The 18811-nt window shown below is 27.3% G+C and overlaps 2 protein-coding genes across 3 annotated transcripts; both read right to left on the reverse strand.

Annotated features, from left to right (window-relative positions):
* Positions 1-7955: 7955 nt before the first annotated feature.
* On the reverse strand, positions 7956-13727 carry LOC145834432 (ankyrin repeat domain-containing protein 66-like). Of its 2 annotated transcripts, XM_082941860.1 has the most exons (6): positions 13595-13727; positions 12573-12719; positions 11379-11496; positions 11022-11132; positions 10555-10694; positions 7956-9055 (listed from the first exon to the last, which is right to left on the reverse strand). In XM_082941860.1, exons 1-6 carry the CDS (start codon positions 13662-13664, stop codon positions 8880-8882), a joined length of 762 nt encoding a protein of 253 aa, XP_082797986.1. In that variant the 5' UTR covers positions 13665-13727; the 3' UTR covers positions 7956-8879. The 2 variants fall into 2 exon arrangements, with proteins under 2 accessions (XP_082797986.1, XP_082797987.1); XM_082941861.1 differs by lacking the exon at positions 13595-13727 and having other exon boundaries at positions 12573-12886.
* Positions 13728-15786: 2059 nt separating this feature from the next.
* Positions 15787-17625, reverse strand: LOC145833271 (lipase member K-like). Its single transcript, XM_082940461.1, has 2 exons — positions 17385-17625; positions 15787-16820 (listed from the first exon to the last, which is right to left on the reverse strand). Exons 1-2 carry the CDS (start codon positions 17623-17625, stop codon positions 15787-15789), a joined length of 1275 nt encoding a protein of 424 aa, XP_082796587.1.
* Positions 17626-18811: the final 1186 nt, after the last annotated feature.

Below are 18811 nucleotides of genomic sequence, written 5' to 3' on the forward strand. Positions count from 1 at the left end.
TTTTTAAGAAATTTAATCTCTATAGAAGGTTTTCCTAAAGTGTACCATAAGCTGCAAAGTGGCTACTGGTGGCCATAAAAATATGGTGAACAGCAAAAAATACACTCAGGCGTATTTAACGTTAATTTTTTGAGAGAGGGGGCCATCAATTTTTTATTTTATTCAAAAGGGGTCTTATTAAAAAAAGTTTGGGAAACCCTGCTTTAATGTGTGTATAATAGTAAAATAGTTAAACTGAGCACAAAAAAGTTTTTATTGAAAATAGTTTTTTTTATCAGCTAAAGAATTAGTAATTGTCTAGTCAATTTACATGATATAAATCTAAGTTTTAAGAACAAAACAAAACATTAATATTATATCTCGTTGCCCTAAAACCAAATTTAAAGTTAAACACTTTCCTATGCAGTTTTAATAGTAAAATATAAACTACAATAGCGACTTACTTTGTTAATTATCTAGCTTAATTAAACTTTTGTTAGTTAACTTTTGTTAATGTTTTACTAACTGGTTGGCTTTTGCCACCAAGTGTAACTTTAAAACAAAAATGACACAACATTCAAAATTAATTCTAAACGAGTAGTTTTTTAATTTGATTACTATAAGATCTCAATTAAATTTCTAAATAGAATTAATCGAATGATTTAGGAACTAAGGTATTATTATCACTGTTTACCCATTAAGTAATAAAAATGATAGTTTTGAACAGCACTACGGCAGAAATCCAAAGTTTTTAAAATGATTCAAATGAAGCTCAACGCAAGCAGTGTTCATAAAGCGCAGAACAAGTTGGTCTTACCAAAAAAGACTCTGTGGTTCCGTCTTTCATTGTTCTAAACCTCCGCTGTGAACTTCGTTGCGCGTTATAAGGGAATAGAAAAGAGTGGCTGCAAAGGACCTGATCTGGATTTGAAACGGCGATTAAGTGTAATAAATAGTGAAGAAGGAAGAACAAGCTTCAACAAGAGCTGCAAATTTTGTTGCTTGAAAGCAACAAACAAAGTGGTAAGAAAACAACGCGAACGCAATTGTGAAGGAAATGAGTTCACCAAAAAAGAGCGAGTTGTTTATTTTTAAAACGTTTTTAAACTTTTGACACTTTTATTAATAAAATATACAATGTTTTTAACAACTTTGTTTAACTTTGTTGTTTTTTCTTTTATAAATTTTTATAAATTTATACAGTTTAAACGTCATATTAAGAACTTTTATTCAGTACTTTTTTTATGTTTGTATTTATAAAATGTTGTTTCATTTCAATATACTCAGAGCAAAACTGTTTTATAAAATAGTTGAATTTTGATAAATATGAAGTAAAAGTTTAACTAAAATATCGTTATAATCTATTAATTTATTTAACTAAAAGGTATATTTAACTATTTTAATATTTGAATGGAGAAAAGTATATTTAGTTCTAAAACTAATAAGTTTTGCTTTTTATAATAAAAGACTGATTATAGTACGGGAAAAAAAGACTACTTGGTGTTTATTTACTAGATAAATATTTAAGATCTTATTTTATTTTTCAAATTTTAAGCGTAAAAACCTAGTCACTAAAAATTAGATTCTAAAATGTGTGTTGAATTATCAAAGTGTAGGTAAGTTGCAAGGCACTATAACTTTCCAATGTTTTAAAAGTTAGATGATAACTACTTTTCATCTAAAGATAATTCTTTATGAATATTTTTAATTCACAATTAGTCAGGAAAATTAGTCAAATCTAGGTTGTAGTATTTGTTAGTTATATTCAAAAGAAAAAATTAATAACTAATAATTTTTTGTCAAAAAAAAATTACAAGTCATTGGTATATAATTACTTGAAGAAAATTTGAGTAATTCATCAACTGAAAATTATGTTTAACTGTGAGTTTGATAGTATCTTAATAAACAGGGGTGTTTATGAGTTAAAGAGAATGGAAAAGGTATATGAACATATAGATTAGACACAAATCGAATGAAAACTAATCTTTTATTTACATGAACTAAAAAAGCACAAAGATAATTAATAACTACATCACACTATAGTAAAACTACAGTTGAACACAAATGATTAAATAATAATAATAAGTATCTTAAAACTTAAGTAAAAGAAGCATTTAATTTTAAATCTAACGTGGTTATAGCACAAAATAAAAGCACACCAATTACTGCCTAATGCAAAAAACTTTCAAATGTATTCTATTTGTATTAAATCAAAGAAAAAGTATTTTTCTGACGTATTCATTGAAAAAATGTTAACTCTTTCGTATAAACAATGCTCTTTTGGAAATGGGAAAAGTTGTTCTGGGAAAGCTTAGAGAATGCAACAATAAATACCATATTCATTCACACGCTTTAAAATTATAAAATGGAATGTTGATTTCATTAAAATAGTATTTTTGCTTTTTATATATTAGTTTTCTTCTTAAAAAAAATTACTTAAATCAGTTAATAGTAGAAATACAACGAAGCATTAACCTTTGCAAAGCTTACTTTAGTTTTATAAAAGAGTTTTAACTGTTTGTAATTACTAGAAATAATAAAAATATTTTTATTAATCTTGTTTTAATTTTAGTTGCTTTAAATTCTCTACTGACATTTTTTCTTATGTATACTGTTTAATATCAGACTTTTGGTACTTTCTAAATTGACGTTTTCTTATATAATTATTTCAAAACTATATACATTTTTTACTCCTATAAAAATAGTTTTTTAACAAAAACATTTTTTATGATTCAAATTTTTTTATTCTATTTTATGCTTACTAAACTTACTCACAAACTAAGAGACAACTAGGTCTATAGAACATCATTTTAAATCTACAACTTTCCTACAATTACGCAATTATGACCGGGTTCAACATTTGTAGTTATGCAGCAATATACAGTAAAATGATTTTTTGTAAGTATTTTAGGGCCTTTTAAATTACACACAAAAAGTGTAAGTTAGAAAGTTATTTCCCTATTGAAGCTATTTATCCTGCATGTAGTTTAAAAAACATTGCTGCTAAAAACAACTTAGATTAACTTAGGTTGATAAAAAGAATTATAAAACCACTTACCACAACAAACTCTAATTTAGTTTAGTTTATCATAAATAGATAAACCTTATACGCTTAGTAAGTGGTCCAATAAAATTCTATGAAGCTTTATATAAGCAATATAGGCCGCAAAAACTCTTTTTACAAAAAATCGTTTTAGTGTATAAATTACTCAAAGTTTAATAAATGCCCTTGTGTACGGAGTTTTCGATGAGCAGTAAAAATTAATTAAAAAAGTAGTCCAAACACTTTATCTTATTTCGTTTTTAAAAGCTACTTTTTAAACTTTTCCACGAAGTTCTAAAATATTGTGTAGTAATAAATACAACAAAATGAAAGAAATGGAAATATTTCCAAAAATCTTGATTACTTCTTTTATGGTAAGTGATTTACTTTGCACAGCTTTTCAAAATAAAAAATAAAAGATAAATAGTCAACAAATTTTTCGAAGTTAAAGTTATTTTTAAAGTTCAACAGAAAAATTAGTACATATATAAGTTTTAGTTGATAAAACCTTTTTTTAAACAGTATTAGTATGATGTAATGCCGTTAGCATAAACTAAATTACTTTACGTAGCTTGAACGAACACACTCAGCTTTAAACTTTCAATTTTTAATTTTTCTTGAGGCTCAGTAAATGGATGACATTGTAATCATACCAAATGATCAGAGTCAATAGTTTCATCATTGCCTGTCAGACTGTAGCGTTGCGCTGTTTAAATATAATTTTAGTGAAAAAATGCCACTTGACTTAAACATGTGGCTACTTTCACATAAAAAGCTAAAACATTGTTTAAAGTTACACGTAGCAATTTTAACAATTGAAAAACATTAACAGCACTTTCTTTTAAGTGCTTTAGAAATATGTTTAAACAGATACTTTACGATGATTATAACCTTAAAAATAAACGAAAGTTATAATGCTATTTAAAACACTTGTCAAGCCGTGGCTTTTATTTAATGTTGTTGAGCTCTTTGAGTTACAAAATGATACAAAGAAGTAAAAAATTCTCTGTAGTTTTTATGTTTCAATGGTGATGTATATTAATGTAAAAAAAAAAATTTGAAATGAAACAAAGCCTGTTAACATACTAGAGTTTAATCTTAAATACTACTTTTAAATATATTTTTACAATAAAAATTCATAATTAAAAAACTATAGTTTTTATTAAAATTTTAATCTAAATTTGAATTTTGCTATTCAATTTGGAAAATGGGCATAATCTAACACTAATAGTAGTACACATTGACATATCAAAAAAATAACAGTTTTTTGAAAAACTATTTCTTTTCGAGTACAAAGTGTAATGAAAACCTAAAGTGTTTAAAAACTTATAAGATAAAGTGTATATTTAATACAAACATCAAAAACTAAAAATAGTACACATTGACATATCAAAAATATAACAGTTTTTTAAAAAACTTTATTTTTGAGTACAAAGTGTAATAAAAAACTAAAGTGTTTAGAAAATTATAAGATAAAGTGTAAATTTATTAAAAATATTATAACAAACTTTTTATACACTTTTATACTTTTCTACACATTGAAAATACACCATACTTTAGTTAAAATGATACAAATAAAATTTAAGTTAAATCTATGGATTCAAATGGTTATAAATATACTTAAAGGTTTACTAAAGTTTTCAGTATATGAAAACGTTTTAAAATTATTTTTATAAATTAAGAAAGAAAGAAGTTAACTTTTTAAATAAAATCAAATAAATCTGATGCAAAAATAAAATTGTAGTTTAATTTTTTTAAATACTTTAGCTATAAAATAATAAACATTACAGCTGAACCTTGTCAACTTACTTTTGCTAGATAAGTTATTACTTAAACTGCAACATTCTGTAGAACTATGTATATCATACATGGTTATTGAAGTGAAATGATCGTTTAAAGTTTTTTTATATTATTACATCAAACATTTATAATCAAAAACATTTCATTTAAAGTTTTTGGTTATTTTGTTAAAATACTAATGGATACACTATAAAGTATACATACATGTATATATATAAACAACTTTACTACACAACTTATTGTTTTTTGAAAAGTTTTACGTTTGTTGAATTAAGCTTTTTCTATTAAAATTTTATTTTTATTTCGTGCTGAATATTTGAAGCTTTAATATCGTAACAATTTTCAACAGCATTAATTAAGAATGTGGTTTTGTTTTGTAAACAAAATGTATGACGCCTTTATTTGCATATGTAACCGCCAAAATGAACTGTAATTAATCGGTAAAATATTGTTTACTTTGTTATACGTGTGCAAATATTTTCGAAAACGGCATATAGAATGTTAGTATCGAAAACAACTAAAATAAAAACACTTGTTTTTTGATAATTTGATCTATTTAGTTTTTACGAAAATATACGCTTTTAAACAACTAAGGTAATTTTTTTGTACACATATAGCTGTTTATGTTGAGATAAATTTCTAAGAATAAGGTAAAAGGAAAAACGCCGTTTAACAAAATTCTGTAAGACTCAACTCTTTAATAAAAAAACAATTTGCAATTAAAAATCTAATAGTTTACTAGTATTATATTAGATGTATAAGAGAATAAACGATTATGTTTACTTAATAGAATACGTTATACTCAATATTTATAAAACTATATTGTATCCTTTTGAAATTATAATAATTTTTGCTAGTATATCTATGACATCTAAAAACCTCTTTTACTTACGTTTGTTTTGAAACATTAAAATAAGTTGAGAAAAGCTTTAGTTGTAAAATAAAGCTTTTATATTTTTTTTATTTTTGTAAGTTTTTAAACTATATAATCAAAAATTGATTACTATTGGCTTTTGTTTGTTTTAAAGACAACTGTATTTGTTAAAATAATATATTCTTTTACCATGTCAGCGACTCTTTATAGAAATAAATAAATATGGTCATGCATATGTTACTAAAAATAAAACTTTTTTAATCTTGATTTTTAATTATGACAAGTAAAATATTTTTTTATCATGTTAGTTTTAAATATCAAAAACTGCTTAATTTTCCTTAAAATATTAATTTAGAAGTTATATAAATTTCTTTTTTCATTGTATTGTTATCAAGAATTATTATAAATGGTAAGGAAGATACAGAAAATTTTCATTAAAACTACAAATTCCATTTTATGAGTAAAAAATAATAGAAATATATAAAACATACATGCTATAAGTGACAAAGTCGCAGAATCTATTTAAGCGTAAAAAAATTCAAAAAAAAAAGAAATAAAAATATTGACCTGATTATTAGGTATTAATAGCATTGTTTAGCTTAAGTGGTCTTTAACATTATATGTTATGTATTTCAAAAAATGTTCGAGTAAAATTAAGTAGATGAAAGTAAACATTCAAGTACGAAAACTAAAATTGTACAGTAAAGTAAAGAACTTTGAGAGTTCATAAGTTTAGACTTAAAGCTTGTTTGCATTATTCTAAAGCAAAAGAGCCTAACATTTAAAAATAGTTTCAAAAACTAGGTAAAAAAAACTAATTAAAAAAAGTACATCTAACCATAATTTTTTGAATTGGGAAAAAAACTTTAGAAAAAAATAAAATTTTAATAACAAATAAACACGATCTCAACAATTTTTGTGCTTATATGTTTTTATTTTGTTTTCAAACCAATAAAGTCACAGTACTAAAGATAAATTAATCTGACTTGTTGGTAGCGATGTTTCATTAAAATCTAATCGATTACAAACAAGTACAAATAAATTATACTTTATATGAAATTTAAAACAATATTAAATCAGTAATTACACAACTTTTTTATAACTTTGAAAACAAAATATTAATTAAAAAACTTCTATTTTTAAAACTATTTATCAACATTCTTTATAATTAAACTCTAGTTGTTAGAGGTTATAATTTGTGCAAAAAATAGGTGGTTTAAAAATATAGCAATATTAGCCTCTAACTGAATGGAAAGTTGAATTTTTGTGTAGAAATGCGCTTAACTTTTAATTTCTAAACTCACTCACACAATACAGTATACTACCGCTTAAGTACGCACTTTTTTTGGTACGCATCACGCCTTAAGTACGCACTTATCCAGAAAGACAAAGTAAAGGATGTTATACTAGAACTTATAAGAAATTCCAGTTTTTTTGCCTAAATTTTCAATCATCAAGTTTTTCCAGATTATTTTATGTTTCCAGGTAGAATGGCCAACCTGCTGAGTTAGCCTGAGACTTTCACAACTTTTAAATTAGGGTGAGTAATCCTGAGTAGTCTAAAGTAACCTGAGATTATGACAGTCCTGTTATTAAATGTTAATAAACTAAATACTTATGTAGTAGTTGCAGAAAAGTACAAAGAATAATGATATATGAGCTGTAATGCTATAAAATAAATAAATATAGATGACAAAGTTAAAAAAACCTACAAATACAAAATAGTTAAGTCATATATTAATTTAAATGTACATACATTGATGTTTTGAAAATGTTTGGTAAACACAATGTAGTTTGGTACTTTTCCTCTAACAAAACAAAATGTAGCTTAATATTTTTTTTAAATCATTGACTGACATTGACTTTCTATATTAAATGTATGTATTAATTATGTAGAAACTTTTAATAGAAAAAATAAATCATTTTAAAATTTATTAAAAAATTTTACAAATTAGAATTATGTATTAAATGTTATTTAAAATAAAAAGACTTGTTTGTTTGGCTTAATTATTTGGTGGCTAGTTGTAAGAAAGAAAACAAACAACTAAATTTCATATTATACTATGTCGTCAAAAAGTACGCACTACCCGTGCTAAGTACGCACTTTTTGGTCGGGTTCAATTTGCGTACTTAAGCGGTAGTGTACTGTATATTGTTTGTTAAAGTATTATTACAGACTGTACACAGAAACTTTTATGGATAAAGAATACTTAAAATAAGTCTAGTATGCATTCTAAAATTTTTAGAATATTTTTTTATATTCTTGTTATCTTATTATAACTTAAAAATAAATCGCGTTATAAAAGTTAACTTTTGTATTTTAAATAGTTTGGCGATATTCTGTGCAAAGCTTTTAAAAAGCAGTTAGATAACTGACCTAAAATATGCGTTATACAAGTTTACGTTTAAAATAGTATACTTTTAAGTATTGAAAATATTTTAAGAAAGTCTTTATTGCTTTAAAGATTAATACGGCCTTAATGAAATAAATACGCTTAGTTAAGACAGGGGTTGCTAATCTCTTATAAGCAACGAGCTAGGTTGGCTATAAAAAAAAATTGAAGAATGCCGTGTTTTGAAAATGTATGATAAATATACATAAGAGATTCTGTTGGAGTTTTTTGCTTGACAGACAGTAAGCTGCCGAAATCTGCTTAAAATATCTCAAGGTTAAACGTTATCTAGAGACACTTTAAATAAGTACCAACAAGTAATTTTTTTATAACTTTTGTTTCATTTTATTTTTAACGAAATCTATATGCTTTGATACTTTATAAAAGAAAATGTCGGTAAGTTTTATTAAATTGATAAAAATTTTAGAACACTCGGAAAAAAAATAGAAAAAAGTTTGTGAGCATACATAAAAAATACTTTTTTAAAATTAAATAGTGCTTTTGAATCCACAAAGATTTTCTTTGCGCCTTATACTAACCATAGTAACATAATTGTAAAAACATAAACTAGTTTAGCATGTAGGCTAGACATTGCAAAATAGTAAAGAGAAAGTTCGACAGTATCGCTTTTAATGTTTTACCCTGATTATAACAGTTTTTCACAGAAAAATTAGTACAAAAACAATATGAATGTCTCAATTACTACAATAGTATTACAGAAGTATGGCAGTTGTTACAAATTACTTGCATTTTCTTTTTTATTCTTAAGCAAGCTAGGTTTAACTTATAGCTATGGTGCGTTTTTCGACTTTCTTAGTCTTGAATTTGGTCGAGAAGTTTTGTTTTTGTTTCTTTTTTTAACTAAAGGAGACTTTTCTTTCTGATCGCTCACAATCTTCTTCATGTTACTCTTCCTTCTTGAAGTTGGTGTGTTGATTTTAGCTGCGGAGTTTCTTTCATTAAGCTCTGAAAAAAAAAACATTTAGTTCAACGACTTAATAAAAAAAAAACATTTGCTCATATACTAGATGAGGTTAACTTTTGTATATATTTATCTAAGTAAAAGCAAAGCACTGCGATTACTATTTAAATTTTTTATTGCTTTTGAATGAATTTAAATCAATCTAAAAGTTTCATTTTGTATTGTAAGTATATGACATAGTTAGCCGATAAGCAAAAAATAAGCAACATTATTTTTTAAGTAAAACATATAACAAAAAGACTTTAACTTTTTGCGTATATGCTCTTTTAGTCATTTTTAATCTATTAAAAACTTGAAAGAAACATAAAATAATTTGTTGGTTCAACTACAAAATTATGATGTTTTTTAAGTGTAGTTTGTATTTTAGAGTAATGTACTTTAAATTAAAAAAAATGCACAACTTAAGCACTAGGTTTATTAACTATAAACACAAGTATATTAGTTAAAAGTTCGTCAAATTTTAAACATATGAAAGTATTTAATTAACAAGTAAAAAAACTTTTAATAAAGTCAAGGCAATGACAAATTTATAGTTCAATTTAAAGTGTTAGCGACTTTTGCACAAGAAAAAATATATACTTACAAAAGTGCCAGTTATTTTCATACAGTTTTACATAGAAGTTCCTTCAAAATTTACTTTTAGTAATTAAAATTCTCTATAACTTTAGAATTTTCTCTATTAGAATTTTTTTTAAGTAGATTTGTATAAGAGTTTGAATATTACAAGTATTTTTTTAAAAATGTCATAATTTCTTGTTAAGTAAATAAATGTTGCTATATATTTAACGGTTTTTCGATATGGTAGAAATAACAAAATCATTATAAGTTATACAAAAAATGTGTAAATTGTTGTTTAGTATTTTCAAACTAATTTTTCTAAAACGTTGTTAAGAGCTATTCTTATTTTAAATACTGCATATAAGTTTTATTATAGAATTAATATCATTGTTTTTTTATTAAAAGTTTTTGAAGCAAACGTTTTATAGTTGTATGTCGACTTTTTAGGTTTTTATGCAATCTTAAAAGAAAAAATGTCTAGTTTCAAATTAAAGAAAAATATATTTTGAGTACAATACCAATAAAAAAAACTCATCCATAGAAATTTATTAAAAGTTTTTTTTTAAATTGAATATTACACCATAAATGTGTTTATAAATCGTACTATTAATTTTTACTGTTTTATTCAAAGCTATACTTAAAACACAGTATAGCTATTAAAATAAATTTGTTTCTATAAAGTACAAATTAGAAAAGTTGAATAAGTAGTTATCAAAAACTTATACTTTAAACTTACTGAAAAGCTTGACGCATGCACATTGAGATTGTAAAAAAAACTGGAAAAACAAGGATTTTGCAAAACGCACAACAAGTGAAATAAGTTAAGTTGATGTCATAGTTATGTTAAGTTTGTTTCAATAAATCAGTTAAAATTATGAATCAACTTATACAACCCTACATAAATAGATTAAGCTCAATAGAAAACCTCTCATCTCGTCTTCGGTTATGTATGACGTAGGAGTGACATCATACTCGGTGCACCACTCCATGTCTTCGTCATCGAACTGCGTCACTTGCCCCGAAAGCTCATAACTCCTTCTTTTTGTGACGTAATCTTGCATGGCTCTGTGGGTATTATTAAGCGTTTTCAACAACCATTATCTTTATTAACTAAATGACATTAAGATTAATTTCAGTTAAGTTATAAAAGGTTTATTAAAGAGGAAAGAGAAGTCGTCAAGTATCGATAAGAGTATTTTGTTTGTTCAAATGTGCTTTTAATTATTCAAATTTTTTCAGTTTATTCACACTTCTACTACATTTTATACAAAAATATAACAGTTTGTTTTATGTATTAAACAAAAACATATTGACATTCAATAGACGGTAATAAAATGTTTTTTATTATGAACTAAACAACATTTTAATTTCATTGAATAAAACCATACTGACGTAATGAGGAAATCGACTGCTTCCTTGTGATTGTAAACTCTAGCGACATCGTGCGGGCAATCCCCGCTAAAATCTTTTCGGTCCATGGGCGCGTTAAACTGGTGAAGTGTCCTAAATAGAATAGAACACTTTTTTTTAGAAATTAAAAATAAAATTCTTATACAAAATATTTTTATTAAAAAAAAAATATATAAATACAATGTAACGTAACAGATACATTTTTCATTATCAGTTATCATGTTTAGTATTGATGCAGTTATACTGTAAATGTTGAAAAAATTTAACAACAAAACAATTAAAAAGAAAACATTACACATCTTACGAAGAATGACAAAAAGTTTTATGTTCAGCAAAAACCTCAGTATGTGGGTTCTTCCGCACTCCGCAGCGAAATGAACTGCCGTCCATCCCGTGTTGGATCTGAGTCCCGGATGCGCTCCCTTCTCAAGCAAGTACCTCACCATGTCTCCTCGACCTTTATAAAGTTTAAAGATCAAACTTAGTCTGTATTTCAAATAACTAACTGCTGCAGTTTCTTTTCAAGCTTTTCGCTAGCTAGATAGAATACGAAAGGAATGTGCAGGTTATTTAGTTTTGGAAAAATAACAGACCTGGACAAGACGTTAAAAGGTATCCAAGTGGTGTGAGACTTAATAACCGAAAAGATTTTTGGTGCACCTGGTCCTAGGACCAAGTATTTTGAGCGCTTTTTTTGTTGTTTAAAATACTTTAATAATACATTAAATATGGTTATCTAATTTAGAAAAACTATTATAGATTTCTAAACATAGTTTTAAAAATTTGTTATAGCTAAATAAACTATTTATAGTTAATAGGTCCCAACTCAAAGACTTTTAATATAACACTGACATCTAAAATAATAAAATTAAGCTTATTACTATTTGTTTATTTAATAATGTTTATTTTGCACTATATTATATAATCTTCAGTCTTTGATTTTTCAACTAAAAAACTAACAAACTAAAGCTTTTGGTATAAGTTAGCTTTTTATATACTTTAAATTTACACTATTTAATAAAGAACATCATACAAAAGTGTATAAGAAAATGTTTTGATTTAAAAAAATGACAGAAAGCTAGTTTAAAGCTACAACTGTTTTAAGCAGTTATCTCAAACCCTCTAAATCGTTTACAAAGTAAGTTACTAAATAAATTCTTTGCTTACCACTCTTAAACTTTATAAATTGTTACAAAAAACACTATTATTAATGATTTTACTGTCTAAATACTTGTTTGAGAAACGTTACTTTATGTTAGAATTAGAATTTACGAACAGATATAGATTATTTTTTTACCTTACTTAGTTTTCTTTCCGCTGTAAAATATTTTTTATGTGAACAAGTAGTCACAGTGAGAATCACTTGTTTGATAACTTAAAAGATGCTGCTATTCTATAACAAAAGATAAAAAAAACACTATTAAAAAGCAAAATAAAATTTCAAGTACGACTCATTAGTTATTTTATAAAAAAATCTTACAAATCAAAACAAGTTAGTAAGTCAAGAGTTAAAAATAAAAAAGAAGACAAAACCTTTAATGCAGCACCAGTGTAGCGGGGTCCTTCCTCCCCACTCCTCGTCTTTTTGGTTGATCTGGCTGTCATACTTGCCAGAAGCCAGCATTTCCTGAAGCTTGTCGAAATTTCCCACCGCGCAAACTGCATGCAGCTCGTACGTGTCTGATGACGTCATTTGAATAAAACTTGTTAGTTTACGACCAAAGCTAGTTCTGAAGTTGAGATCGTGAAAACTTGTAAAAAAAAGCTTTTGAAAACGGTCTATAATCAAATAAAACTGTAATTAAAGTTAAAGAAAAAATAAATATGAGCAAAATAAAATAGTTTTAGTAGCAGCTCACACAAGTTTAAAGTTAAAGTAAATAAAGAGATGAGAGTGTTTAAAGTTGGTCACTGTGACGTAATAAGGCCATTGTTTCTTGTTTGCTTTGTTGCTAGATACAACAAAAGCAAGTTTACTTGTTTAAATCGGTGACTTTTTTCTTACATATGTACTTTTTTTTTACCAAGACTGCTTTTTATGAAGTGAAAAAAATTAAACTCTCAAACTAAAAAATAAGTAAGAACAAAAAAATATATATAAATTTATAAGAAATATACTTTTTATTTAAGATTTTTTTCAAATAGATTTAGCGTTTTTTTTAAATTTGTTAATTGTATGTTTTAAAATAAAATCATAAACTGACCTTTTCAAAAACCTAATAACTGCTCACCAAAAAAATAGCTAATCTTTTTGATATCTTAGTTTAAATTTTTTAATCTGAAAAGTTGCTTCCGTTTATAACAAGCTTTACTTTAGTTTCATATTAAAATCGTTAAATTAAAAACTATAAAAGCATTAGCTTTTTTTAAGTAAGTTTGAATTTTATTTATAAAAACGTTTTTAGAGGTTTTTAATCACTTAGTACAGGGGTTCGTGAAGGACATTTTGCTTTTAATGTGGCCCGCAAAAACTTGTTTTTAGTAAATCCAGCCCGTTACTGACTAAAGGGCCTTAGTTACAACCTCTTTGTTAGTATGATAATCTTTCAACTTACTAAATATATTTGTTGATATACAACATAGTGTAATATAGGTTGTTGTGCTAAATAGATTGTTTTCCAGCATTTATTGAAGTTGTTTTAATAAATGAATAACAAATCCATTTGTGTTATCAGTATTGCTTTTTTTTTCTTGCAACTAGTAGCTGTTTCGGCTATCTTCAGAAAAAACTAGGTTTTTCTGCCATCATTAAATAAGCACTAGTCTGCACCGCACAACCGTCAACAACCATGTTATTGATGGTTGTGCGGTGCCGTCTAGTGCTTATTGCTACTTTTTATTGAAAAATTTACTAAAAAAGTAGAATACTTTAAAATAAACTTGTTTTCTTTATAAAATCTTTTTATTTTGTAATAGAAAGTAAAAACTATACTTAAACCAATAACATATTCATAAAAACGTTATTTTTTCGTTCGAATAAAATTTTAATGAAAGTAAATTTTATATTAGAATTATATGTGAAAACAGTAGCATTTATATTTTTTTTCAAATGATTTTTACTTTAAGGAACACATTAAAATATGTGCTTTCTTTTTTTTGGATATAAATTTTCTGGTATTATAAAATGGCTTTAATTGACAAAAAGCAATATTTACTTGTTTATTGACGTAAATAGTGTCAAATAGTGTTTATTTAAGGAAATCGTAAAAAGTATAAAATTATTTTTCGTCAAAATAAACAAAACTTATTTTATTATTACAAAAATAAATGCATTTATTGTAATAAGTTTTCTTATTGATGCAAAAAGAAACTAAACAACATAGTAGGTATAAAATTTATGTTTTAAAAGATACTTTAAGTTGACACAAATTTACTTTTTACATATTTTAACATTCTAATAAAAGGTAAATAACTAAATATAAAACTTACAACTTTTAAACACATATTGTTTTACTTTAAGCATCATTTAATTTGTACGATTTTGAATTTGAAGAATTCACGTTAAGGTATGTCTTGGTTAAGGATTAATTTATCACATAAAACAGTATTTTTTTCTTGCAGTATTCTGATATTTAGCAATTTCTTTTGTTATTTTTTAGCTTTTATCAAACCAAATTTATTTTAATAAGTTTTAGTTTGCCTCATAAAATTTAATAAACAAAGACAAAAGCACTTTTATAACAAACGATGAAATAAAACTTTTTTTCTAATAATGTTATATATGGATGAAAAAAATTTAAGGTAAGATTTTATCTAACTTAACAAATTTAAATTATTATATTGTAACTTAAGAGCTTTGCATATAAACGCGAACTTAAGTTTAGTGGTCTCTAAACTTTTCAAAAGCTGTGCACAGTAAATTGAGTGCACGCTAGGTTATAAATATAACTTTTATAAAAAACACTTTATTATAATGTTTAAAGATTTCTTAATAAAAAATGTCTTATTCAATGTTATCATTTGTTACAATTAGCTTCTTTTTAAGAGAAAATGACAAAACAGACGTCATTTTCATTTTTTCATCAAGCTAAACTTTTTATGCAAAGTAAAACAGTTACTAAACATACTTGAGTGCACTTCGTGAAAATCACTAGTTTAGTTAATTACAAATAAACTAACTTTTGTTTATATATAAAATACGTAAGTAGTATGTATCAATACTTTTTCTTTAACTTTATCAATGAGAAAACCCAACAAAGTAATTAAGTTGTTTTTGATATTTTTAGTTAAAAAACATGTTTATAAGTTGCAAAATGTATAAAGTTATAGGATTTTCGTAATAAAACATATCAAATACCGAAAAAAAGACTTTAACTTAAAATTAAACTTGATTTTTTGAAATTTTTTCTTGTAAAGACTTTAAAATACGCATGAAATAGTTACCATATATATGTCTTTTGTTAGGCTTAAAATAAGAATTAAAAATAATCAGTTTTCTGCATAAGTTGCTTCTTTGCAATAAAAAGACGCAAAGAAAAAAAAAAACATACTAAACACTAATAAAAATTAATGAGTATTACCATTAAACTTTAAGACACAATAAAAATGTTTAATGATTTTATTTGGCAAAACTTTGAAGTTGATTTTCAGAAACTTTATGTAACTGTTATTGTATATAGTTTCAGCTTGAGCAGAAATATTTTAGCTTACGTACGTAAACAAAAGTTGTAAATGTAAAAATAATTAAAAACAATCAAACTGATTTAGCATTGTATAAAAAAAAACAATACAAAAACAAAATCGAGCTCTACTTTTCGCCCAACAAATACTTAATGATGGGCTTTGCGATCACCTCGGGCGTGTTCGTGGCGTAGATGAGGCTTAAATGCGTGTAATCCTCCACAAAGTGCACCTTGGACGCGTTCACCCTCTTCGCCAGCTTCCTGCAGTCCTCCAGCACCACGAAGGTGTCCTTCCCGCCGCACCAAACGCTCGTCCTCACTTTGAAGTTGTCCAAGTCGTAGTGCGGCGGGGAGGTTGAGTTGTACCTGTCGATGTTGGCCTGGTCGTTGCCAAAGTCAAAATACTTGATCGTGACGTCACTTCCAGCGTCCAGCATCTGCGCCCAGTGCACCATGTTGCGCACCGATGTTCCGCTCGGGTCGTGGGCCGCGTACACCGGTAAGCGGGTCGCGTTGGTGTTCGTCGGGTCGTAGCCGCCCATGATCTGGAAGAACGACTCGCACAGGTCGGCCTGCACCGCGCACGCCAGCGCCGACAGCCGCTCGAAGATCGGGTGGTCGCGGCCGAACTCGGCCTGCACGTTCTGCATGAACACCTGCAGCCAGCTGAGGTACTTCAGGGGGGAAGTCATGCTCGGCACGTAAGCGGCGGGGGCGAGCGCGAAAAAATCCCCGATCTTCTTATTAAGACTTGGGTTCGCGCTCGCCGCCGCGATCAGCACCACCGTGCCTTGCGAGTGGCCGACGTAATCGAGCTTGTCCTTCCCGGTGGTTTTCAACACGAAGTCGACGGTGGCGGGGACGTCGTATTGGGCCATCTCGTCGAAGCTGAACTCCCAGAACCGCTTGTCCTCGGGGCGCAGCGAAGCGTGGCGGCGGGAGTACTTGTTGCCCCTGACGTTGCCCAGCCACACGTCGAAGCCGGCGTCGTATAACAAGAAGGCCAGGCTGACGTTCCTGCGGTTGAGCAGCCAGCACTCGGAGGAGGAGATGAGGCCGTGCATCATCAGCACGGGTTTTCCCCCGCTTCGAACCAGTCTCTGGATTTTGAGGATGTAGCCGTCGGCCGTTGTGACGTCATAATGCTCCGACGGTATCCCTTTGAAAATGTTGTTAGTAAAAAAAACATTATAAAACATTATAACAGCTATAAAAAGTAATATACAATAATTATTAAACTGTTTTGTGTTTGATGTTAGTAATATACTTCGATTACATGTTGCAATAGTTATTAAAATTTCATTACCCTAAGGGCAACTCAAATTTACACCGAATTAATGTTGACGTTAAAGTTTACATTATAACTTCTTAAGTGGTTGCAAGCTTCAGCTTAATATTTTAAGTCAATTAAAATCTAATTAAACTCCATTTAAGCAGCTTTATAATGTGCAATTTAGGTGAAATATTTTTACTGCAATTATCACAATTATCGTATACAACTTTGATGAAAAAATCAAGTTTTGAAAATTGTTAAAAAATATATTAGTACTAGTCTGCACCGCACGACCATCAACAACATTTTGTTTTCATGTTGTTTATCGTCGTGTGCTGCTGTATAGCGCATATTGAATGATGGCGTAAGAAACATCTTAGCTTTGCTGGGGGTAGCCGAAATAACTACTGGTAAAAAGATGCTAACTAAATAGTATTTATATTAGCAAACCTGCATAGTCGATAAGCTCTGTCGCGTTCATGAAAGCTTCCGGGTCGATCGGAATGCAGCCCTCTTCTATCTTGCATTCTGCAGCTGCCGCGGTGGTCGTCTGTGGCATCTTTGCAGTCGTTTGTTTGACTTGCTGAACGATTTCCACGCTTATTGTTCTTTCCTGGTGGTAGTGCGAAACGAGAAACGTTACGCCGGCGGTGGCGACCATGAAGGACAAGAGTTTGAATGTTCCGTCCATTTTTACACTTTTTGTTAATAATCTTTAAATTATAACCTTTAAAACTTTAAGCTGTAACTAAAAGTTAATTTTTAATGATTACGTTTACCTAATTATTTGTGTTTACTTTATACATTTTTAGTTAATATTTTTTTATTTTGACTAACTAGCTTTTGAAACTAGTGCAAAAATTTTGTACAATTCTTTATTTAAATACATCTTTTTCTAACGTACTACCATATATCATTATAGTAGATAATTGTGTCTGAAAAAGTTAAGAAATAATGCAAGTTGTATATAAAACTAAATTTGTTACAAAATTTTTTTTAAAAAGAACAAGTCGATAATTTTGAGTATATATACTTCTTTACTAAGCTAATAATACTACCTTTTTATAGTATATCCTCTGTTTTATAAAACGAATAAGTTTTCAACAAAAAAGTACTACGGTAATTATCACGTCAAAATTCAGCACTTAAAAATAAACATAATTTTAAATACTTAAGTTAAACTGTAAACATTGGGTAGAGATATTTGGATTTCGTAGCTTATATGTTTGTATACGAATTTTCACAGTTTGAATCTTTTATAAATCCAATTCAAAGGTTACAGCTTGCAGCAATTTTATAAACTTAAAACAGACTACAGCTAACTATTTAAAACTTTTACCAACTACTATACTTTGACTATGTAAGTTTGTAAGTTTACTTAACCATTGCAGGTTTATTACTAGTTTACAAGATGCTTCAAAAGACACAACATTGTTTTAAACAAACAGGGTAACCGCAAGTTTACTAAGTACAAGATGATAATAAAATTGCTGTAGTTTTCTAAGAGTTATATATTCTAAAACATTAGTGTTATTATATCATAGAAAAACTCAGTAGAGCTGTAATCTAGTTTTACACAGTCTATCTATATATACTTTGGTAACATTTTTAAATAAAAATTGTGTAAACTTTATACTAATATAACAGCAGACTGAATCATTATTGTTTATATTGTAATTAATGCTATAATTTTACTCCCATATAAAAAGTAACGACAAGTTTATAGCAGAGTGCATGTTTAAGTCAGTGATACATTAGAATAGGATAAAACATGCTATTAAACTTGATAAGAAAACTTTGTCATTAGATATGCTATTAAAAATATCTGAATGTTTATTTGTATTTAATTAAAACATAACAGGTTGAAACTGTTTGAA

Source organism: Thalia democratica, chromosome 4 (assembly GCF_965202585.1).
Source record: "Thalia democratica chromosome 4, ktThaDemo2.hap1.1, whole genome shotgun sequence".
In the NCBI taxonomy this organism is placed as follows: domain Eukaryota; kingdom Metazoa; phylum Chordata; class Thaliacea; order Salpida; family Salpidae; genus Thalia; species Thalia democratica.

Excerpts from the sequence above, each read along its gene's own strand:
- LOC145834432 (XM_082941860.1), bottom strand. The coding sequence starts at position 13,664 with ATGCTGGAAAACAATCTATTTAGCACAACAACCTATATTACACTATGT. Across the intron at positions 11,133-11,378 it reads GGAAGAACCCACATACTGAG|GACACTTCACCAGTTTAACG; the intron begins GTTTTTGCTGAA and ends TATTCTATTTAG. Across the intron at positions 9,056-10,554 it reads AACCGAAGACGAGATGAGAG|AGCTTAATGAAAGAAACTCC; the intron begins GTTTTCTATTGA and ends TTTTTTTTTCAG.
- LOC145833271 (XM_082940461.1), bottom strand. The coding sequence starts at position 17,625 with ATGGACGGAACATTCAAACTCTTGTCCTTCATGGTCGCCACCGCCGGC. Across the intron at positions 16,821-17,384 it reads AGAGCTTATCGACTATGCAG|GGATACCGTCGGAGCATTAT; the intron begins GTTTGCTAATAT and ends ACATTTTCAAAG.